The sequence below is a fragment of the Trachurus trachurus genome (genome assembly GCF_905171665.1).
Source record: "Trachurus trachurus genome assembly, chromosome: 4".
Taxonomy (NCBI): domain Eukaryota; kingdom Metazoa; phylum Chordata; class Actinopteri; order Carangiformes; family Carangidae; genus Trachurus; species Trachurus trachurus.
The window spans coordinates 6,916,260-6,941,318 of NC_139898.1; the positions used below are offsets into that span (position 1 = coordinate 6,916,260).

Below are 25,059 nucleotides of genomic sequence, written 5' to 3' on the forward strand. Positions count from 1 at the left end.
TTTTTTAAAAAGTGTGTTTACATTGAGGTCAAAGTCCAGACCAGGCACAGATACAGCAGCCGTTATGATCTGACGACTGATGATGAAACTTTATTGAACAGGCAGTAAGTTGGTCTCCCACAGGAGCCGGTCAGGATGTTTGTGTCTCTCTACATCACTCACCTATTGTGCAACTATTTACAATAGTAATCTGCAAGTCTATGTAACTGTAGTATTTTTTTTACTGTGCTGCTCAGTAGTCAACACTGTAGATTGTGTCATGGTTTAGGTTTAACAACATAGTTCAAATGAGAGACCCAGGTCTGTTGTTGCATTTGTGGAAAATCTGTTTGTCTGGAAACTACTGGGACGGACTCACCTGGCAATAGACATAGAAATACACAAAGGGTAAGCAAACTTCTGTTAGAAAATCAAGTCCAGTTCCAGACTCTGTTCCTGGCCAGGCTGTATGGAAGACAAAAGCTCTGGTATAACAGTCCATCCTCCTGGCTGGCCCCTGCTACAGCTCTGCCGGTTCAGAAGAAGAAGAGTGTGGTCTGGGTGGCTCTCTCCCTGCTTTCCCCCATTCACCAGCCACACCTGATTGGCCTTCAGGTCTGATTCCCAGGACTCTGGACTGTAGCAGAGTGAGCCAAAAAGCATACTTTCTCCAGCACAGAGTCTGTCTGACTGTCTCTCTCTCACAGTTTAACTCTTAATGAAGCATTTACTGATTTTCACACGTTGGTCTGTGTCTTTGACTACGACGTCCTCTTGTCTGTTTTAGCTGCGTCCACACGAGGGAATTCTGAGGCTTCCCACTGACTGGACCCTGTGTGTCATGGCGCACAGATAGTGTCAGTCACTATGTTTACATGCAGTCAATATTCAGGTTAAAGGGATAGTTCAACATTTTGGCAAATTGGCCCATTGCCATAATCCCTATAGTCTTAGCAGTAGGTTTGTTACCTCTAATTGTCGGTGCAAGCTATTTTTAGAAAGGCGGAGCAGAGTCGCGAGCTGCTCAGAGCTACGCTATGGAGGCTAATGGGATTTCCACGTTTCCCTCATCAAACTCATCAAATACACAATCCAACAACTCCAAAACGCTCTGGTGGACAAGTTGTGACCTGCACATTCACCACGCTATGAGATAATAACAGAACGTTACGAGACAGAGTTGTTTTCGAGGTAAATTCATGCAAAACAGCTGATGCACGTTCCCGTCAAGGGCAGTTTTTCAGCAAGCGGTCTCGTAGCGTTCCGTTATCTCATAGCGTGGTGAATGTGCAGGTCACAACTTGTCCACCAGAGCGTTTTGGAGTTGTTGGATTGTGTATTTGATGAGTTTGATGAGGGAAACGTGGAAATCCCATTAGCCTCCGTTGCGTTAGCTGAGCAGCTCATGTCTCTGCCCCGCTGATCTAAAATCAGCTTGCACCGACAATTAAAGGTAACGAAACTACTCCTAAAACTATTGGGATTATGGCAACATTCAGAATAACCCGTTAATAACCCCCAGCAAACAGGGTTATTCCTGTATACATGGTAATTGTAATCAAGTGGGATATCCCAATCAAAACAGCGTACAACGTCTCGACACACGTGACACAATGCGCGTCATTTCCACTTCTTAGAGCAACCCAGGGGTCATTTTTGGGTTTTTAAAAACCGGAATATGAGCATATTCAGGTTTTCAAAAGGGTTATTGTTTACATGGCCATACGCAGCCGGGTTATTGCTAATATTCCGGTAATGAAAGGGTTATTGACTGCATGTAAACATAGTCAGTGTGGTCTCAAAGGATCTCACCAAGACATGATGCCTCATTATGTCTTTAATGAGGACAGACAAAATTCTAAGAGTGGCCCGTATCAACCATCAGGAGGGTTTGCGCTCTCGTCCTTTACACATGTTGTCATAGAAACTCTCTGGAGCAGCGAGCACCTCCTCTTCCTCAGAGCAACACATGTCCTCGGAGTGCTGAACACAGGTGGGGCAGATGTGGACGTGTTACCACATGATGACATAATGTTTTCAGCCCATCAATCCTATTCCCATGGAGTTAATATATTTACTGCAGAAGTTGCATTTAGTCTGTGTCCTTTTGTGACGAAGCTGAGCCAGCTGCACGTCACTCAGGACTGAGCCTTTGGAATAAAGAAGCAGAAAGAATGGGAAATCATCAGATCCCTGGCCTTGATAAAAGTAGAGCACTGAGTCATGATGGACCAGTGTGTGTGTGTGTGTGTAGAGGGGTTGTGCACCAGCGTGGCGTCACTGTGACTAGATACTGTGTCCTTCTGCCTTCACACAGCTGTGGGGATGTAATGAGCAGAAGTCTGTTGTGACTCCATTAGAAGTTCATTTTTGATGCTGATTGAAATACACATGCTGTCTGGGGAGTTCTTAATTATATTAGTTAAATTGTCTCTTAAGCATTACTCAGTTATTGCTGCACATTTGCTGCTGAGGTTGTGTTTGCCTTTGGCAAAGCCGGGGTCAGGGTAAAAACAAAAACAAAAACAGGCAGTGTTAGTATGCTGCCACAAAATGAGGGTCCTTGGTGCTCTTCTAAGTATTTGGTGATGCAGGAGCCTGAACTGGAATTGCAGCAATTCAGGAAGGCCGTAGCAGTATCCAGTCCTAATACTGTAGTTAAAGGGATACTTCACCCAAAATCAATAATTCACCAATTTTCTACTCACCGTCATGCCAAGGAAGGGTTTGGAGAACTTTTGGAGTTATCAAAATGCTTTTGGAGTTCCAGGGGGGGTCCGGCTGGCAAACGCCAGCCGGACCCCCCCTGGAACTCCAAATAATAATGGCAGAGCTCACTTTTGAATCATCCAAAACACACACTATGAAACATTCAAATACCTCCAGTCCATACTGCTCGTCCGTACTGACCCAAGTGTCCTGAAGCCACGAGATGAAAAAGTTGTTCGGAACAAAATAATTTGATCTCTGTTTTTAGCCTTGTTGAGATTTGCTGCGAGATGTTCGTTCGTTGTTGTAAACCATTGATGTAAACACGGAAGAACATCTCGCGCAGCCATTGGGAGCTACTGCTACAACAAGGCTAAAAACAGAGATCAGATATTTTTTTTCAGAACAACTTTTTCATGTTGCACTTCAGGACACTTGGGTCAGTACAGATGAGCAGTATGGAGGTATTTGGATGTTTCATAGTGTGTGTTTTGGATGATTCAAAAGTGAACTATTATAAACGCCGCCATTATATGAAAATCCGTTGCCAGCCGGACCCACCCTGGAACTCCAAAAGCGTTTTGATAACTCCGAAAGTTCCCCAAACCCTTCCTTGGCATGATGGTGAGTAGAAAATTGGTGAATTATTGATTTTAGATGAAGTATCCCTTTAAGTTTGAATAATTCTTTTTCAGAGCACAAAAAATCTGAATTATATTATATTTTATAGATACTACAGTTTGTTTATTTGTATGAATCAGGTTGAATAATCTTAGTGTTTTATGAAGTGTCTTAATGAAACCAGTTTGGGGTTCCAGCTGGACTGATAACGTTGCTCTAACAGGAGCAAGTAGGTGTGATTCTGGTCTAGTCTGGTATTTTGACAGACTGCACAGGCCAGCATCTGTCCACACGGATCAGTTAAAGTGAATTGAACTTTTCCTTTTTCAAGGTTTTTTTTCAAGGTCAGCTGCATTGAACTTTGACCTCTCCGTTTGAGGAAGCTGGCAGAATGTAAATGAAGGTGTCCCACAGCCTCCGTGCTCATGCCATGAACCCAGTGTGTTTCTGGCACTAGGAATGTGTTAATTTTCATTTCAGTGCACATGTTAAAGGATTAGAGGGGACACACAGGCTGCATGAGTTGTGTGTGTCTCACGATATAAGGAGACAAAAATTAGATGTTTCTTTTTATCCTTTGCCGACTTTCCAAAGTAGAAGGTTTTTGTTTTGTTAGGCTGAGCAGTTGGGTGCAGGTCCTTGATTGGCCATTTTTTTTATTTTGAAGAAAGTTAATTTACTCAGAATTCAATGTGTCACAATCTGGCTCATGATAATGAAGAACTAATCTGCTTTGTGCAACAGACGAATTCAGGCTGTGGCTTAAAGGGATAGTTCAACATTTTGGCAAATTCGCCCATTGCCATAATCCCTATAGTTTTAGTAGTAGATTCATTACCTTTAATTGTCGGTGCAAGCTGTTTTTAGATCAGTGGGGCAGAGACGTGAGCAGCTCAGCTAACGCTATGGAGGCGCACAGTATTTTCACCTTTACCTTTCCCTCATCAAACTCATCAAATACACAATCCAACACAGTGTTTCCGCAAGGATTTTTTTTAAGGAGTGGCGCCGGAACTTCATTCCAGACACGGTTGCTGGGTGACTTGAAAAACGCAAGTATTTCAGAGTATTTGCTTCACATGTCGTAATGTTAATCATATGTTATATGCAACGTTAGCTGAGCAGCTTCCGTCTCTGCCCCGCCGATCTAACAACAGCTTGCACCGACAATTAAAGGTAATGAACCTACTCCTAACACTATGGGGATTATATAGGCGAATTTGCCAAAATGTTGAACTATCCCTTTAAGACTGACTGTTTGTCATAGTCAAAATCAGTCTCACACATCCATCATCTGGACTGTAGCTTTGTCAGTTTATCGTTAGGTTGTTCTCCAATAAAAGCCAATGAGTGGTTGCACATTAAAATGCATTTATAGTGAAAGACACTCAAGGAAACAGTCAGACTTAAATTAGGTGACATTATGCACCATAGCTTAAAGTATGCAAATATGTACAAGCATTGTGCTTTGCAATGAACTACTGTAAGTGTGTGTGAGTGTGTGTGTGTGTCTGTGTGTGTGTGTGTGTGTGTGTGTGTGTGTGTGTGTGTCTGATTGGATTTGTGCAGTATGGAAATGGTTTGATTCCTATCGCCTCTCTGTAGTCGTCCTTCTCATCCGTCTGTATGTCTGCCTCGTCCCACTCCATGTCATCTCTCCATCAGGGCAGTCTCCTCACCAAACCTCGTTGCAAGCAGTTTCCAGATGCCACCCCAGTATCTGACTGTGCGGTATGTCCCAGCCATTCTCAGGGGAGGGGTGTCTCATCACAATCAGGCATCACCCCTCTCTGCCGCTTTGCTTGCTGCCATCAGTCCTGGTCTCTTCCTTTCCAAACCTACATGCGTGCCTGTTTGTGTCTTTGGGAATTAATGGGTTTCAGTGTTTAATGAAGTCTGCTTGGTTCAAAGACTGGTGTAAAACAGAATTCCATCAGCTGTTTTTTTTTTTTTTTTTTTAAGGTTTAGGGCTCACAGCCTGAGTCCAGCTCTCCTGTGATTACCTTTTCCTCCTTGGCTTTCAACAGGCTGTCCAACTCAATTCTTGCGGGTTTGAGTGTTGTGGGTGTCTGTTGTCCTCTCTGCCCTTTCTCTGACAGTGAAAGTGTTTCTTCTCGCATTTCTAGTGGAAGGGGTTGACTGGAGATGGGACTTTCCTCCTCGCACTTGTATTTGCCTGCACTAAACTGATTCATATCCGACAGATCACTTTGTGATAATGCCTAATGTGGAGTCACCCAGGGCTCAGTCGTAGGGCCTCTGCTGCTCAAACTCTGTCGCTAAATAATGTACTGAGGGAGTTAAAGTCAGTGAAAAAAACAGATTAAAAATCAGTTGAAATAATTGGGCCGGTGACAAAAACGGGTTGACAAGATGAGCAGTTTAGAAATATCTTGAAAAATAGTTTAAAAGCATTTTGTATTCATGTTGATTTTATGTCATTTGAAATGACTTTTTTTTTTTTTGCAAAAGTAAGACTGGATGTCCAGAAAATGTCAAATGGTGTAACCACAAAATAATGGTGAGTATTATTAAATAAATATTTGATCCACTTACAGTGGATTTAGGTGTATTTATAAAAAAAAATATACTGCAATAGATTTTTTTGCTGTATTTCTGTGTTAAAATTTGAATGCATTTTATCAACACTGAGCAGGACATAAATAATGTGACAAATTATGTAAAATTTGTCCCAACAAATTTTTCATGAAAAAATACTGGTTACACCACTTGACATTGGGTTGCGTCACGTCATTGACCCAATTATAAATGTAACATGGAGGGAGAAAACATAGATAGTGGAGATATTTTACAGACTGATTCAACTATTTTTATCCTTAAAATGTATGAGAAACAGACTTTATAATCTTATCACAGATCAAACATTTATTCACATCATATGCATATGCATACATACAGTATGTGGTTTTTAGTAATTTCATAAAAATGATAATATAGGCATGTCTTGTTTTCAGATATTTTCTATTTCACATTTGAAACACGTTTACACTAAATCACAAGCACTTTCATGTACAGATGAAATGTGATGTACGTCACATTTGGTAACTTGAACTAATGACCTCCATATTTCTAAAACCCTGCTCCTTATCGTGCCACATAAAGACAGTCAACCTGTTACCACCTCAAAATGTAGCGACAGTCCCAGAATTAATGTGTTAAAGTTTTAGATGTGACTTCAGAATCATAGGAAGCACAAAGTGTTTACGTATATGTGTGTATAAATTACATCTTTGATTATTCCTGTTTTTGAGGACAGCAAAATACAAACACAGGGTTAAGCCTCAAAGCGAAACATCAGTGTCATTTTTATCATTCTGTCAATGTGTGCCCTCCTCTTCCTAGATGACCTCATGAGTACAGCTTCATCCACTGCAGTGCTGCCATTAATTCCTCTTTGACTGGTTGAGTCAGGAGACACACTGGAGCCCCATGACTCCACCACACCACACACTCACTTCTGTTTTATATTTGCAAGATATTTCTGTGAGTTTATTCTGTTGACACAGATAACACTGTTCCAACTCTACCCCATAGGAGCCTCTCACTGCAGCCATTTGCATTTGCAATTAATGCTTATGTCAGCCCCGTTCTGATTGTTGATTGAATTAGATAACACTATCATGCAGCATGTTGATATTAAAGTTGCTGAGGGCAGAGGGAGTGACTGAGCAGCTGGAACGGTAAGCCGACCTCTGTAAACCTACACAGCTGAACGTGGAGGCACATGTTGTGCAGACACGGTCGGCCGGTCACCGCGGCGCTGCTGACGCCTGTGTTCGCCCTCTTGTTGTAGCTCTCCATGCTCTTCACCGAGGAGTGCGACAAGGTGCGGGACCTGATGCACGTCCACTCCTTCAGCTACGACTTCCACCTGCGAGTGGTTCACCAGTACCTGGTCGGCTGCCACATGACGCTGCGCCAGGGCTACCAGCTGACCGACTTCCTGGACGACTTCATCTCCCACCATCCGGATATTCCCAAGTTCGGACGCAACCACATCTTCCAAGGTGACTTCACTACCGAGTGCATATACACACCGATCAGGCCTAACATTCTGAGCACCGACAGGCGAAGTGAATAACACTGAATGACACTTCATCATAGCACCCATATAGCGCCACATTATGTAATAATGCTGCATTATTTAAAGCAGAAGTAAGCTGAATGTTTGTGTTAATATAAGTCTCAAATAGTTATATCTTCCGACAGCAATCACTTATATAGAGTGTTTGGTCTGAAACACGGGTCTGTCAGTCACTCTTCTCTGCTGTAAGCCGAGGAGAAAACTTTCCTTGTATCCTACAACCTTTATCCAATGAGGAGAGAGAACGGCATAAAGGGGCGGTCCTCTCTGTGTGTGCAGCCAAGGGATGCGCGTGAATGTGGCGACGTAGGGACGAGGGCGGGGACTGCTAACTCCATCGGCTGACAGGAAGTTAGCCAAACCGACCGGATCGCTTACTTCTGCTTTAATAATGTTATACATTTTCGCCTCATGATTTAATAACGCTGTTGTTACAATTGTTGTTGTTGCTGTTGAATTTGTTATATGAAGAAAATGTAATAATGCAATATGTAACAACTGATCACAAAATGCGGCAAAGTTTATTACATGTTGCGTTCAAGAATTTTATTACAAAATGCAGTGTTATTACATCATGAGGTGAAAATGTATTACATTATATAAGGTGGCGTTATTACACAATCTGTTAGTGGGTGGGATCAATGTTTTATTTGTTTTATTTATTTGTACCATAAAAATGTAAAGGTCCACTGTGTAAAATTGGGGGGGGGGGGGGGTTGAAGTGACGGTGGCCTCCGAGGACAAACACATTTGGAAACTTTCAGGTTTATAACTCAAAAACTTCTCACTATTCTCCACCGACTAACTACTAACTCACTTTCTCTGCTGTTTCCTCCTTTCCTTCCTCCTTCTTCTTCTTTGGTTTATTTATGAATGTGTAACTCTTGAAAAGCGTTCTCTAGCTGGCTGGATTTTCTGTTCGGGCTGCCGTACAAACGTGGCGGCGCAAGATGGCAACACTCGCTAAAACAAGATCCTTGTTATATGTATATATAAAAGATTTATTACGATTTTACACTTTATTCATGGGTAGTACAGTATATTCAGAATTTGCCAATAAACCAAACCAAATATTACACACTGGACCTTTAAAGACAATTACAAAAACAGAAATGAAACAAGAATACTGTAGTAAAAAAAAAAAGAAGAAAAAAGCAAAGATTCAAGAACGATTCAGTAACAGCAACAACAAAAAGAGAAAGCAATACAAGTGCCTTATTATAACCAGAAGAGAGTGGATGTATACTATACTAGGAAAGGAAACTTAGGCAACAAGATCATTTTAAAATATTAGGCAGCAAGTGAACATGTGAACAAGGAACACCATGGGCAGCATTAGGATCTGATCCAGTTCTACAAGGACGACTGGGTCTCTCATGTGCTGCAGCTGCAGTTCTTGTGGGCTGTTCCCGGTCTGCAGTGGTCAGGATCTATCAGAAGTTGGTCCAAGGAAGGAACGGTGGCGAAGCGGCCACAGGCTCATTGATACACGTGGGGAGAGAAACTTTCACAATGAGTAGAAGACAAGTAACTCAGTTTGCTTTTGAAATACAAAACAAATGAAAGGCCCATAATAGATCTTTCAAAGTCACTCCCCAGAGCAAAAAAAAAAAGATTTCAGCTCAGACCAAAATACAGCTGAGGTGGAGCAGCTGAATGGAGCCATCTATTTAAAAGGTTACACTGATTACAGTGTTTCAGTCAAATTCATTGTTGTATTGTGGCTTTAGTGGCGATATTGTTTGCACTACAACATGATTTTCATTCACGCTTCAGTTGGCTTAAAAAATATTCCTGCTCTCTTGGCTGAGTCTCACAGTAAACGGTGCAAAAACCCTGCAAGTTACTATCATGGTGCATTAAAGTGTCAGCCCCAGGCTCCAGCCATCTGTCCACATCTCAGTCCTGATCACATGACTCTGCTTCAGAACATGTTGACTTGCTCTCATTTAGAATCAAGAGTCTTCAGTCGTAGGAATGTAGAAGTTCATAAACACGAACATGAACTTAAACTAGTCTCAGGTTACAGCCCTGTTTATCCAGAGTCACATCCCCCTAGAAGAAGTGCTGTAAAGGCAGAATAAAAACACATAACTGTTAGTTAATTAACTTTTGATTCTTGACCGTCTTTCTTTGTGTTGACCAGGGAGCTTCTCCATCTCCACGGGGATGATAACGGCTCACCAGCTCTACAACTACATCACTGACCACGCCAGCACCTACGGTATGAAGCCGCTGCGCATGTCCAAGACCGCCGTCGCCACCGACAACAAGAAAGGGACCCCTGACCTCCATGAGTACGCTCTGGTGGCTCTGTGGAACAGGTACGCTCACCTCTGAATCTCTGAATCACTGAATCTGTTCTTGTGTGTGAGCTGCTTCCTCTCAACCTTCATCCCTCCCTGCTCTAGTTCCGGATCTTACAAGGATCTGGAGGGCCTGCATCACCATGACGACTTCGATGTGTCCCTGGTGGTGTGTCATAATGCTGCTCCGTTTGAGGAGCAGTCAGACGGAGAGAGGCATTTACTGAGGTAAGAAGATCCAAGACAGCATTATACCAAGGATTTTTGGGGGGCGATGTCATTATTAGGGACCAAAAAATTCAGATAACCGATTAAATTCTGAATTACATTACATTACATTTTTCAAAAAAATTGTATTCAAGCAGTACTTAAGAACCAAAGCGGTAGTGTTTTGCCTGAAGGAAGACACCATTTCCCATGAGCACCGGCACGTAGCGTTGTAAACATCCTGATTTCCCGGTCGCATGCAACAACTCGGTGCTGACCTGTTGATCTCCCTATTTTGTGATTTTACAGTCAGTAACTAACCCTAACCCTCGTTCATGGTGTCAACTGACCCGTTGACTTCAGGCCTCAGCCCATTACAACGTTTTCACGGTGTAGTGCGGGAAATATGATCCGCCGTAAACACGGTGTATTTTATTTTGAAAATCAACCAGGTGTTTTGTTTTGTATTTTGTACACGATTTCCTGTCCTGTGCGAGCTGCTCTGTGCTGGATGTATGCGCCGGCGAAGCTCTGCGTGTTGCGGAGGGCAGCTGGTAGAAGCACACACATACAGTACTAGAATAGAAACGTATCGGCTCTGCCGCCGTGCCGGAGCGGAGCTGCAGCTGTTCCACATACTGTAACTCTCCCTCTTTAGTTTTTTAGTCTCCTCAGACAAAACTTTTTATTTCTTTGGTTTTCTTGCTGCTTCTGCCATGATAGCGGTAATCCCACAGGCGTTCGTATCGACTTCCATCTTTTTAACGAATGGGGAAAGGGGGAAGTGACGTCTGCTGTAAAGCAGTCAGCACATTTGTAGTTTGGGGTTCCTACCATGCTCCTCAAAGCTGCTTAGTGCCAGTGAGGGTGATACAGACCCCCTCAGGCCATGACAGAGGTGTCATTCAACCTGTTGTAAGTCGATGTACCATCACAAAAGTTCTGAAAATATTATGAGAAGGTTGAAAAGTTACTTAGTGTTGCTTTAACTTATGCACTGTATCTCAAAATGAAAAATAAACATAGACAGATGAAGGGGATTAAAAAGATTATCCATACAAATACATATATACACTCACAAAGAAAAAAAAACCTAATCAAAGAAATGGGAAAAAATTAATAATAAATAATAATAATTATTTCCTTCTATTGGGGGTTAAGAGAACTTCTTGAACTTGCCATCATCAGCCATTGTGGTTGATTGTTTTTCTCCAGCTCTAAATGTCTCATAACATCTGTCATAAGATTTGAAAAAGTTGGGGCTGCCTTTTGTTTCCAATTCAGTAATATCAATCTTCGTGCAAGTAGGCCTATAAACAAAACCATACTATGTTCTATGTTTATAGTTGAATCAATAATTCCTAGAACCGCCACCAATGGATCTACATAAATAGCTCTATGTAAAATATTTGATAGAGTCTGAAAGATATTGTCCCAATAATCCCTGCACTTTATTAGGGAAAATACACTTTACCATATTTTTTAAAACATCACCTGTATCAGTTGATCATTAATGTGTTAACACTGTGTTGGCCTAATCAGCTGCACACACTGCTACATGTGAATGTTTGGGTCGGGCTCTAATCCCTGACACTCCTCTCCACCTCCATGTACCTGTGTGCAGGCTGCGGTTCTACGTCATCATGACCAGTCAGAGGGAGCTCTTCCCCCGCCTCACAGCCGACATGCGCCGTTTCAAAAAGTTACCGCAGATCCCCCGCGAACCCGGCGACCCGGGCGGTCGGCCGCCCCCGGACCGAGCGGAGGGGTCCGGGTCCCGCGGCTCCGAGCAGGACCTGTGGGAGGAAACGCCCGCCGAAGCCGCCGCCGCCTCGGCCCCCAGCGACGGCAACGAGTTTTACCCTCTGGCGGCGAGGGGCGGTCCGGAGGCCCAGGGCCTGTTCTACCCGTCCCCTCTGTTCCCTCTGCTCAACAACGAGGTGGCGTCGGCCCACAGGCAGATCCAGGCCAGCGTGGAGCAGGCCATGGGCCACTGCCGCAGGGACAACCTGTGGAGGAGGCTGTTCCACGGAGAGCACCTGGCTCTGGACAAACTCAAGCTGACCAAGCTGTCGTTCAGCGAGCTAGAGGAGCTGCTCAAGTCTGTGCAGAGCCGCTCTGTGGGCGAGATCGATCCACAGCTGGTAAGACCCACGGTTGTTCTTTAAAGGGATAGTTCAACATTTTGGCAAAATGGCCCATTGCCATAATAGCTATAGTCATAGTAGTAGGTTCGTTACCTTTATTTGTCGGTGCAAGCTATTTTTAGAACGGAGGAGCGGAGCGTCTGGCTGCTCAGAGCTACGCTACGGAGGCTAATGGGATTTCTTGGTTTCCCTCATCAAACTCATCAAATACAAAATCCCAAAACTCCAAAACGCTTTCGTGGACAAGTTGTGACCTGCACATTCACCACACTATGAGATAATAATGGAACGTTACGAAACGGAGCCGTTTTCGAGGTAAATACAGGGTAAATACAGAGACTGCTTGCCGTCCCTGAACGCAACGCGCATCAGCGGTTTTGCATGAATTTACCTCTAAAACAGCTCCGTCTCGTAACATTCCATTATTATCTCATAGCGTGGTGATTGTGCAGCTCACAACTTGTCCACAACAGCCTTTTGGAGTTGTTGGGTTGTGTATTTGATGAGTTTGATGAGGAAAACCAAGAAATTCCCTTAGCCTCCATAGCGTAGCCCTGAGCAGCCTTCTGCTCCGCTCCTCCGTTCTAAGAATAGCTTACACTGACAATTAAAGGTAACGAACCTACTGCTATGACTATAGTGATTATGGCAATAGGCCAATTTGCCAAAATGTTGAACTATCCCTTTAACAGTTTTCCAGCACCTGATGGACGTCAGAATCACTTTGGTTTATTGCAGGCCTTCTTTACACAGTCTTAGTTAATTAATGGGAAACACTGAGATAGTATACTTAGTGGCCATTTGTACCTCATACAACCCCACTTGAAAAAACCTGGACTATCCCTTTAACATATATTTAGGTGTTTGTCTTGCCTTCAGGCCCTCAAAATGTGAGAATTTACAAATACATCTGTAATTAGCAGGCTGTGGAGGTTGAAGTCCATGTGGTTTTTATGAGCTGTTCCCTCAGTTGTCATCTAATGATGTCATTTGTTTTCAAATTTGCATAAACCCCTACCTGTGAATACCGGTACCGGTAGAGAGGGTGGGGCTGATTTGAGCGGATGAAAAGAGCTGTGATGTTTGATCCTTGGGGTATTTTGACCAAAGCATGTCACAGACATGTCTTTAAGACACCTGGGAACTATTTTAATTTGTGGAAAAGGGGCAGAATATGTCTCCTTTAAGTCAGGTTTTGACTTTACCCTGTAAAGTACATTGTGATCATGTGTGTTATTGGTGCTTTACAAAAATACTGCAGAGTGAAACACGTATCCATGAACACTTGTTTCTACAGGACTGTTTTCTGACCATGAGTCCGGCCTGGTACCAGAGTCTGATCAAAGTCCTGCTGAACCGCTTCCCTCAGAGCTGCAGACACTTTGATGACAACAGCATCCAGTACCTGGTGAGGAGATGATCTTTAGTTCCACTCATCTGGCATGGAACTGGTGTTTATAGGTTTTCATACATGACTGTGTTTTATTGGTTGAGAGACTACAAAGTATGAGTCGTGTCACTTTTAGTTTTATCACCTTTTCTTTTTTAGCCACATCTCTCTTTCTTTCAAAGGTGCATGTCATGGTGAATATTTATGATCCAGTTTGGATCAGTTCAAGAACTAAGGAGTTATTTTTTCAGCATTTGACCATGGCAGAGAAGATTGAACTGATCGATCTCCTCTTGTAAAAATGTTCATCTACTCTGTGTTTCTGTGTGATTTTGTTCCAGGCCGTTCTGAACCAGAAGTTCACAGACTGCTTTGTTTTGGTTTTTCTGGACAGCCAAGCAGGAAAAACAGTACGTTTCTTAATGTTTATGTTTAATGTAGTTCACATACTGTAGTTATGCAGACACCTCAGCTGTGTATCTCCTTCATCACAGAGTCTGAAGGTGGTGTTTCGAGAGCCACTGCCACCGCAGCAACAGGCCAGCAGCAGCCCTCCCCCACAGCTGGTGTCCATGTACCATCACCTGGAGTCTGTCATCAACACGGCCTGCTACAACCTCTGGACCGGACTCCTATAGAGCTCGTCTGACCATGAGCCACACATGGAAACAGGAAGTCACAGAAAAGCAGAGGACAATATGTTTGAGCTGCTCTGTTGCCATGACAGATGAGGGGATGGATGATGTTAGTGTGTTTTTGTGATGATGCATCAAAAGCCCCACACCAGTCAGAGAAGAACTCAATTCTTCCTAACTATCAATCTTAATTCTCATGCAACAGCCTGATGAAAACAAACAGGCTGCAAATTCAGAAATGATGCAGATTCAAAAACATAAACCAACATGATCACAAACTGCTGCAAATGGAAAAGAAAATGCAACAAACAAAAACTCATAAACCCTCAAAACAAATGCAACAGAAATAAAAATCAAGTTGTAGCTGTTGGCCTCTGCCACTCACACCAGCTCACATGAAATATGTGAGTTGAATTATATCGTAACTGCTGAGTCTTCAGCAGTTGGTTAATGTTTTAGTGCGGTCACCTTGACCTTTGACCACCAAATTCTAACCCTAACCCCTTGAATTCCAATTTGTGCCAAGCGTTAACTGATTGTGTCATAAGAACAGGACATCTGACCAGAGAACAGCACAGCTCCAGCTCTGACATGGAAACATGAAAACACTGCAGATCCTGGAAAAAAAACCCACATACACACAAAAGCCTCTTTTTCCTCCCTGACCAACAGTGGATGGTCCAGTCAGAGGTCAAGCCTCAGATAAAGCTTCAAGTCCAGAGCTCTCCTGTTGTATCTGGATATGCAGTTTTTTTTTTTATCTGTTGCATTCGATTTGTTAAGTGTTTCTGTTTGTTGCATCATTGCTGTTATTTGCTGTGTGTTAATGTATTTTTTATTTGGTTTTCTCATTTGCAGCAAGTTTCCATTTTTGTGTTTTTTCAATCTACTTCATGTCTGAATATGCAGTCGATTTCTCCGAATGAGTCGCTGCAACGCCTCCTGCTCCAGGGTGGTGATGATGTCACAGTGATAGTCCCACAGTGAGCTCAGCCTGTAGTTTTCAGCCGTAGATACACCTCAGTACATCACAGGTGTTAGTATAAAGCATCCAGTTGCCTGTAATGACACATAACAGGGTGTGTTGTAGTGAGGATGCTGCACCTCACCTTCATCAAAGATCAGCAGAGGACATGAAGAGACTTAGAAGAGAAAATAACCCACAACCTGTCGTCCTGCTCGACCGCACACGTCACAATATTTGCTCACACTGAACCTTTGTTTATTCAAACTAGAATACATCATCAGAAACATGTGGCCAAGGGAGAAAGACGCAGCAAGTTCAACACTGTACTGCAGTTTATCAGGGAGGAGGAAATCAGGGATCAGACTTTGAAGCAGCTGGAGTTAATCTGATAGAGTTGGTGTCATGATTCCCAGAGTGACCCATCACAGTTTTACCATCACAGTAATCTGCTCTGTACAGTTTCTTCTTCACTTTACACAGAAGCCACATCAGCAGGTGACCAGTCATCGTATCAATAAGTCAGTAATGAGTTTTAAAACACTGGGACAATTGAAGGTGAATGAAGTCTGGACTTGAGGGTCTTGGTCCTGGAGTTCTCAGCAGTTATGATTCACTCAGGCTGATGCGTCGTGCTTCAGTGCATCATTATCGTCATCGGTTATAAGCGACTGTCCTGGTTGTGAACCTGCCCCGGTCTCAGACCCACATCTTCATAGAGTGTGTGCCTTCAGTTTGCTGGCTCTTCAAACTACGTCAGTGTTTTTTATGGGTGAGCAACAGCTGAGGAGTCAGTGTAAAGTCTGAGGGCCTTTATATTCAGACCTTTGATAGTATCAGCCCTGCTCCCCTCTTTACTCCACTGCCATATCCGCTGTCCTGAAGTGCCTTCCTCTGTTGATCCCTCAGTTTTTTTTAAACTCATAGCTTCCATCAGCTCTGCAGAGGATCTTTAGAAACACAGTGAAAGTGCCTGAGTCAGTTTGGAGAAATGCGACTAGAATTGCCTCCCATAAGCACAAAAAAATGGCTCATATTAACTTTGATGATTTGCATCATAGCATGTCACATGTCGTCTGCATCTCTACAGCATGCTGATGATAATGAATGTGACTTGTCATGTGTGGGTGGTGATCATAACCTCCATTTACAAGAGGGCATGAAGCCAGCCTCATGACATCACCTCAAACACCAAGACTTGACATGGCAGTGTTCTCATGTGTGCCAGAGTCAGGCCTCACAGCTCTGCACACTGTCAGAGGAGGGAAACCAGACACAGGCCTGAGCCTCCAACAGATGAAGAGTTTAGTCTGAAGGTTAAATTATGGAAATGTGACCAGTTTGACACTGTACATAAACACTGCACTGTCTCTAACTACATGTGTATATAATGTATGTACAGACTTTATACAGTATGTGAAATGCAAAATAAACTAGAAGGATGAATGAGAATGTGATGAATCATTCTTACAGTATTACTTATCAGTATTACTTTGTTATTACTAAGGGACATATGGAAATTTCACTTTCTGAAGGCTCTTTAAGATATATTTGGGTGTTTGTCTTGCCTTCCAGCCCCAAAATGTAAGAACTGACAAAGAAATCTGTAATTTTCAGGCTCTGTATGTTTAAATCCATGTGGTTTTACGAGCTGTTCCCTCAGTTGTCTACCAATGATGTAACTAGTTTTCGAATTTGCATAATACCACCCCTACCGGTAGATGCGGGATTTGAACCGGGGCCGCCTGCAGTGAGGACTACAGCCTCAACACATGGGGTGGGTTCTCTACCAACTTATCTAAACCCCGCCCCTGAACCTTGGGGTATTTTGACCAAGGCATGTCACAAACCTGGAAACTATTTGAATTTGTGGAAAAGGGGGATAATATGTCTCCTTTAACTCCAAGGTAAGGCCATGAAAACACTAATGCATGTATAAAACATGGACACGAACCAGAACGTGAACAATGTTTTACACACGTCTAATTAGGATGGGTGTAATCTGTGTGTCTGCAGCTCAGAGTGAGATACTCCACATCTGGACAGTGTCTGAGGAGCAGTGTGTGGAGGACTTTGCAGAGCTCAATGTGATCTTGGATTAATTTGTGTATCATTTGTTTTTGATCATGGAAAAATGGGCTACAGGTCTTCTTGTGGCCTGTTTGTTTGATTGCCAATTAAAAATAGAAAGAACAAATGATACACAGATTTATGGAGGTATATAGACATCTTCTACACCACCGTCTGACATGGAGAGGGGCTCACCTCCCACCCCAAGGTAAGGGTCCGGGGAAGTTCCAAGATGGTTGAAGTAGGAAACATCAGAGACTCAGATGAGGAGTTCTATGAGCAGAGCCAGAAGCCAGCAGGTGGACCAGCAGGTGAACCAGGACGGGTTAGGCAAGGCAATTTTATTTGTATAACCCGTTTTTACAAACAGTTGGTCTAAAAGGTTTTTACACAGCATTATAACAACATCCTCTGCTCTTAGACCCTCACACCTTTTAGCACCTTTTATTTGTTAGTTTATAATGGCAGTGGCTAACACTGTTGGTGTTTATGCTAATGCTTACTTTCTCTTTCAAGACTGACAAGGTTTCAGGTTTATTTAGCCCCGCCCCCATTTCCACACAAAATAACAGGATTGGTCCTCAGCTTTGTGATGTACAAAATCCTGCCTGTCATTGATTGGTTGGCTGCTGTTAACAGAGGAAAGACTCAGTCATGGTGTTGACTCATTGTATCACTCATCATATGTATAACTATATGAAACATCATGTGGATATTGATGTGGTGGAGCACTGGATCTTCCTCTCAGGGTTTTCAAACTGTCATTAAGGCGTCAGTGTCGCAGGTCTGTGGTGGAGTCACCAGAGCTCCTCAGCTGCTGGGTGTGCAGTAGTCTTTCATCCAACCCAGGCCCTGCTGTGTGGAGCCTGCAGTGAAGACACATGAGGATTAATGTCTGTTTGTTTTTTTCTTCATTAGGTTTTTTATGACTATTAAAAACAACGTACAACACTCACCCAGTGGTTTATATTCACAGCCGATGTATCCCTGGTAGTTGAGCTTCTGCAGCGTGTTGAACAGGTATCTGTAGTTGAGCTCTCCGGCGCTGTCAGGTTCGTTCCGGCCCGGAACCTGAGCGACCTGAACGTGACCTGTGAAACAAAAACAGCCTCCATGTTTTATCTACATCCCATGCAGAGGGTCGACTGAGCAACAACTACACAATGGCATCAACAACAAAAGGAAAGACTGGATTAAAGCAGAAGTAAGCGATCCGGCCGTTTTGGCTAATTCTGCGTTCCAGGCAGGCTTTTGAAACCGTAAATTACAGCTTCAAGTCACGACTTACGACTTTGTAGCGTTCCAGGCAACCCACTCGTGTTTTTCCGACCCGTTTTACCTGTGAAAGTCACTATAACGGCCACTCGTAACTTCCGACCCGTGAACTTGTACCAGATCGAACTGGTACGACTTCACAGGTCGGAAAAACACGAGTTACGGGCTGCCTTGAACGCACCATAACGTCTTGTCAGCCGATGGAGTTAGCAGCCCCCACCCTCGTCATGGATCTATTGGTCCTCGTCCCTACGTCACCACATTCAGGCGCATCCCTTGGCTGCACACACAGCCCTTTATGCCGTTCTCTCTCCTCATTGGATAAAACTTGTAGGATACGAGAAAAGTTTTCTCCTCGGCTCAGAGCAGAGCAGAGTGACTGAGAGACCCGTGTTTCGGTCCAAACACTCTATGTAAGTGATTGCTGTCGGAAGATATAACTATTTAAGACTCATATTAACTCATTGAGTGCCAACCACGTAATTTCTCGTTTTTCGTTCCCATGCGTTGAGTGCCAAAAACGAGATTTTACGTTTTTTGCTTTTTTTAAATTATGAAAATAGACACTTTAATACACATTATATGTAAATTTGGGGACTCTACGACGAGCAGAACTGAAATAGATGACGATCAAAGTCTCATGACAGCTCATGATCTGGAAGTTTTTATCATAACTCAGCTTCTGCAAACGGAGTTCTGCATGTGGATGCAGCAGCTGCTCCGCTCTCACCCGCGAGGCTCCTGCAGCTCGGAGCTGAAACAGGAAGCTCTCAGCCGACTGTCCCGCCCGGTTTTCATCTCCAGCAACACCGTGTCCTCCCCAAAGTCCTCCCGCGGTAAAATGTGATGGTCTCTGGGCCAAAGCAGACCGGCATCACCGAGCCGTACCACAGAAGAACTGCGACCACCGGTTGGACCGGTGTTCCCGAGCCGCTGTGGCCGACAGACCCTCACGTTCCACGGCTAGAGGCTGTGACACAGCACGGTGCGTCTGTGTTATTGTTGTTTAGTGGCGCCCCCCCCCCGCCCCCGATGGTGGTTTTGTGAATAGAACAACAATTGTTGTATATATTTATCTTACACGAGCCCTTTGATCCAGAAATGCGAGTGTCAGAAGAGCGACAGACACAAACAGAGCACCTTTCATAAAAGACGCTCTATCTCCTTTTCTAGAAAAAAAGGAGGGATTTTGGTGAAACCCAGCCATGTTTAGCTTGACTTTTCTCAGGAACAGAGGCACGTAGAAACAAACGGTTTGTGGCCATTTGAAGCATAAAGTTTCACCTTTCAATTGAGCTACAGTATGTGTTGGTGGCAATAATATAGAATACACTATGGCTCTACATAAAAAGTCAAAAATGGTCTAAATTGCCGGTACACTTGACTAAAACTTTGGAAAGGAGCGCGGCACTCAATGAGTTAACACAAAAATATCGCTTACTTCTGCTTTAATGTGTGAGACAACCTGGCAGTCAAATTCTTGTGCGACTAATGATTTTTGCAAATCAACAGTTTGTGCTTTGTTGCACTTTGATATTACTGACTAATAACTATTATTCATAACAATAATAATTTATACTTGGGACTAAAATGATGTTGCACTGGAGATTCAGCATCCTCTCCTTATTAAGAAAACTTGGTTTAACAGTTAAAGGTGATTGGTTCATCAAAATCAAACACTGATTTTGTCATTGACCTATAAAGCCTCACAAACTAATGGTGTGCAGATCAATAATGAAATATCAATACATGTTTCCTAGTGTTTCTGCTCTCAATTCTCACATTAAAAACAAAAAACAAACAACATATTTAATCAATAATTGGGTGTAAATGTGTGATTGGGTCCAGGACACAGTCTAAACACCTGGGTGATAGGAACTACTTCATCTGTCATATGAACCATATGATCTGTAAATAGATGAGCCATTGAACAACTGATGAGGGCTGAGATCACGTCTTACTCACCAATAATGGGGAAATACTTGTGTATGTTGTGTGTCAGGTTTCCGTCCATTATTTGCCAGTGGAAGACATCCTGAAACAGTTCAACCATCCCTCATTAACAACTTTAAGATGGTTCTCCTCAGTGAAGACACATTTCCAGAGCACCCACCATCTGCAGCCTGATGTTCGGCTTTCCAACCTTCTCCAGGATTTCAGCAGCTGCAGAGACAAACCTGAGGATCAGCTCAACACCGTGTGTCCACCTGCTGTTACTCACTGTTCTGTCAGTGATTGTTACTGTCAATATGCAGGATGTGTGGTATTTGTCAGGTAAAGAATTAGGACACATGTCTACCCATAATGCAAATCCTGACTGAATCCATCCATCAATTCAGGAGACTTGACAGAATTCACTCTAACTAACTGGAGATTTATTCACTGTCTGTCTGTGTCAGGTCTGACTCGCTGGTCAGTCACAGTCACACAACCCTGCACTGTGTCCAACACTGCACCATTATAACAGTGATAGGACAAGGTTTAAGAGCACCTGGGATGGCAGTGTGATTGGTTTAATAATGAATATCTGAATGAATAATTAAGAGATTATCTACAACCTCTGTGAGCCATGAGGCTGGAACAGCTGTTAAAAATCATTAAAAAAAAAGAAGACAGGAACACTTGTGCTGTACACTTCAGATTCTGAGCTTTGATCAGTGGCCTTAGTCTGAAAATGACACCACTGGTAGCAAGTGCAGAAATTAAAGGAGACTTTTTCCTAATAGTAATACTGCTACCAGAGCAGCTCTGGATCAAATGTGTTATTTTCTAGAAAATCCTGTTCATTCTTAAAAGTCGTTAATAGTTTGGACCCCTGCTAAAACTGAACAAGTGTTGTGAATTCAGGGAAGTTTCAGAAATACCTTCAAAATAAAAGAAACGATGGTACTAAATTGAAATGTCCATCACATTATAGAGACAGTGAGCACTGACATAGCACTAACAGGTTATTATCTCTACCACTGCCACATAACCAGACATGATGACTCTGTAACAGAATCTGTCCTGTGCTGTCTCAGTGGGACGTTGTCTTACCATGATGAGGAGAGTCCAGGAAGTACCTGGGATCTGTGATCCTCGTGTTGATTGGTTCAATCAAACCAGTGATTCCTTCCTGTGAGGACCAGAGACATGTCACTACACTAACATAACACACACACAAAGCACCAGAGTTAACACTGTACACCCATGAGATGCAGGTTATTATATGTTTATTTATTTCAATGATTCCCTATCTCCTCCACCTGATGGACAACTTGTTACCATGTAACCTCATTATTTGGCTTTTATAAAGCCACTCAGTGTGTACTCTAGTATAATACTCTAGTCTTCTGTGCCCTGTTGTTGTATATTGTAGAGTATATACTGAAGCCTCTTGTACCCTGCTGTGAGACACTGACCTGAGAGAGGACACCTGCAGCGTGGTTCAGGTTCTGGACAAAGACAGCCTCCATCTCCTTGGCGACAGCCATCCTTTGTGAGCCCACAGGAACCCTCCCTGCCATCAGGTGGATCCTGGTGATGGAAATGGAAGAGATGTGACAAAGTCACCCCTGCAGCTGCTCTGCAGCCTTCAGCGTTACAGCCTGCTGGGCAGGGAGCGGAGCTGCAGGTCACATGACGTCAAACAACTGTTGACCTCATCAAACACAGTCCTGAGGATGCATGTGACAGACTGAGGAGGGGCTTCAGTGGGAACAAGATAATAAAAGTTGAACATTTTATTTTTCTTATTATGAACTTCCTTCAGTTTTGCAACCACAACGAAAATGAGACTGTAACAAGATGTGAAGAAGTGAAGGGGTCTGGATATTTCCTGAATGTGCCTGATCATTATCTCTATATCTTTATGTATTTTAACTGTTTCGAATGCAGGATGAAAATCTAATGTGAGGACCCTCACTGTGCTCAGGTGTCAGGGTGGAGAGCTTCACCTCTTGCAGTCCAAAGCTTTGGCGTACGTCACAGCCAGATCCAGACCCCGTCTGAACTCTGCCTCTCTGCCGGGAACGGCTCCGAGGCCCAGCTCCCCTGCCTCCACGTCTCCTGTTGGACACACAGTTCATCCACCAGGTCAAGGAAACTAAATGTTTGCTGGCAATTTGGGCATCGACAGAGAAAGAACAAGTTGTATGAATTTCCCTTCCCTTAATAAAGTCAAGTCATTTTTTATCTTTGAACTCTGGGAAGAGATGGTCAAGGCTGGGTTCACTCCAACACCAGATTGAATAATTAATAAACTTTAAAAAAAAAAAAAACTGAGGACGGATTACTGAGACAGCAAAACACAAAAATATTGCCATGTTGTGTTCACTTCCTCCTGAGTAATAGCCTACAGAGTAACATACAAACTGGTGCTGGTTCACCAGAAAGCACCAAGTTCTGAGACTCCAGAACAGAACCAGAGCCAGAACCAGAACTGTGTCTTGTCTGAAAGCTCAGTCTCTCTCTCTCTCTCTCTGTATGTGTGTGTGTGTGTGTTACAGTCACTACTGTACCGGGCGGGGTGTTGATGAGGACCACCTCCACTCCTGCAGCCTTCCTGGCCGCCTGCAGCTCGTGCAGCCCGGTGTCGTAGAGCCACGCAGCCTCCACAGCCTGGAAACCAGCCGCGGCCGCAGCCACCATCCTCTGGCCGAAGTCCGGCAGCTCCGTGAACAGCCACGAGATGTTCGCACACAACTTGAGCGGAGCCATCTTGGTTTAACACAGAGACCAACGACCGAAAGGCCAGGTCAGCCACACACACAGCGTGACCCGCTGAGCCGAGTAGAAGAGTCTGTCACTGCTGGACTTTCGGTCTGCTGACAGCTACAGTGTAGCGCCGTCACAGCGGAAACGGAAGTGGGGCCCTTCAAAATAAAACCGTAGACAAGCGCTATTTCTACTCTATTTGAAATAAAGTTTAGATCTTTAGGCAAAATAAGGTACAAATAAATTAAATATGCGCATACAAAAAATACACATGTAGCCTACGATTCTGTTTCTTCATAGATTGTAGACTAAGCTACCACCAAATAGTCAAATAGCCATTCTCAGAACTCTGGTGTAAATGGAAACCAACCCAGCTCAAACTGCTCAGGGCCACTGTAAAAAAGAAAAGAAGAAAAAAAAAGAAAAAAGGTGAGTTCTGACTATTTGAGAATAAAAAGTCAGAATTCTGAGAAAACTCACTTTTTTTTTCTTTTTTTTTTTACAGTGGCCCTAATTCTCTTCGTAGGAACTTGTGTCTAACTGGTGAAAACTGTTTGTGTGATTATGATTTGATTTGGACCACAGAGGACGGACTGACTTTAGAAGGGGTCATGTTCCCCAGGTCCTATGTTCCCATAGCCTATGTGACCGGAGAACATAGGATGTTGGTTAAGTTAAGTAAAAAGACCAGGTAGAGGCTAGACAGGCCAGATAGAGAGAGAGAGAGAGTCCAGATAAGTAGAGAGAGTCCATCAACCGGCAACAGTGGGGAATATACTGGGATTGGGAACATACTGTTCCCCGATCAGTCCCCTTCAGAAAATGGCATTTAGTGTTTTAGCATTTCAGAAAAACAGGCCTACACACACATTTATGTAGGCTATACATATCTACGTATGGGTAGGCCTTAGATCACGTCTCACTGCCATTATTGGCTCAGGTGTTAGAGTGTCAGTGCATGCAGATGAGATACCGGCAGAGATTCAATATGAAAATGTAATAAACCAAATGAAACATTTCGATGATTAAGATCTGTTGCCAAATGAAGCAGACTATGTCAGATAATGGAGAAAACAAAGAACATAAATGAGACGTGAGGTTTAACAACAGTAAGTCACAGTTTCCCTCGTCATCCAAAGTGTTCCAACAGTTTACTTCATAAAATGTTAACAAACCAATATATGAGATCTAAATTATTCATAAATCTTTTAAAAGGGAGTACAGTATATAGTGGAAAAGCAGATCAATGTAAACCGTCCAGCCAATGACAAGGCAGCGAAATCATCAGTGTGAGTGTGCAGGACATTAGTGTAGAGGAGCAGAACTCACACTCGAGCTGTGGCCCTGCAGGCTCCTCAGGGGCCATGTTGGCAGAAGGCTCCTGACTGTCTTGAGATGTTGTTTATTGGCACTGCAGCATACTGTAGCCCCTTAACTACTGCTAAATAAATGCACATTATCCAACTCAGCCCTTTAACATCCTACCTGTCCACACAGCACTAGAGCTGCGTCATGTTGTGTTTATAAGGCATTCAGCTGACTCTCACGGCTTAATGACAAGTGGAGGTCATTCGTGTCGGAAGAGCCTTTGTCCCCTTCTCTTTGTATGTGGAATGAGATTAAAGCACCAGCTGACAGCATGACGGTCTGTCAGCTCTCTGTGGCGTTGCTCGGGGACAGGGGCAGAGCGCCTCCATGGTCACTGAAGCAAAACGAACACAGACGTAGTCGCTCACTGCTGTGCACAGCTGTAAATTACATGTGTCACTAAGTCCTCCCACAGAATGAGGTGTTGCTGTTTGTGGTCTTATGGTTCGGCTGCATCATCCAGCCAGTGGTCCAGATTCCCCGTCAGCTGAATGTGGCAGTCATCACGCTCGTTTGTTTGATTATTCAAAACACATGATGACTCTGCAGCAGTAATAAAGCATTAGGTCATATTAGGTCTTGAGGGTC

At 43.4% G+C, this 25,059-nt stretch overlaps 2 protein-coding genes across 4 annotated transcripts in view; one reads left to right on the forward strand and one right to left on the reverse strand.

Annotated features, from left to right (window-relative positions):
• The window catches only part of szt2 (SZT2 subunit of KICSTOR complex), a 96,497-nt gene extending 81,388 nt beyond the window's left edge, over positions 1 to 15,109 (forward strand). For all 3 annotated transcript variants that reach the window (XM_083970689.1, XM_083970690.1, XM_083970691.1), the window contains 8 exons: positions 4,975 to 5,040; positions 7,124 to 7,337; positions 9,561 to 9,738; positions 9,826 to 9,948; positions 11,552 to 12,071; positions 13,372 to 13,482; positions 13,806 to 13,874; positions 13,959 to 15,109. In XM_083970689.1, coding sequence (XP_083826815.1) covers positions 4,975 to 5,040; positions 7,124 to 7,337; positions 9,561 to 9,738; positions 9,826 to 9,948; positions 11,552 to 12,071; positions 13,372 to 13,482; positions 13,806 to 13,874; positions 13,959 to 14,102 — 1,425 coding nt within the window. In that variant the 3' untranslated portion in view covers positions 14,103 to 15,109. The remainder of the gene's footprint in view (positions 1 to 4,974; positions 5,041 to 7,123; positions 7,338 to 9,560; positions 9,739 to 9,825; positions 9,949 to 11,551; positions 12,072 to 13,371; positions 13,483 to 13,805; positions 13,875 to 13,958) is intronic.
• A 2,350-nt stretch (positions 15,110 to 17,459) lies between these two features.
• On the reverse strand, positions 17,460 to 23,205 carry hyi (hydroxypyruvate isomerase). The gene is made up of 8 exons (XM_083970706.1): positions 22,908 to 23,205; positions 22,344 to 22,455; positions 21,810 to 21,924; positions 21,445 to 21,523; positions 20,522 to 20,571; positions 20,374 to 20,443; positions 18,090 to 18,224; positions 17,460 to 17,999 (listed from the first exon to the last, which is right to left on the reverse strand). The coding sequence occupies exons 1-8, from the start codon at positions 23,104 to 23,106 to the stop codon at positions 17,944 to 17,946; spliced, it is 816 nt and encodes a 271-aa protein (XP_083826832.1). The 5' UTR covers positions 23,107 to 23,205; the 3' UTR covers positions 17,460 to 17,943.
• Between the last annotated feature and the right edge of the window lie 1,854 nt (positions 23,206 to 25,059).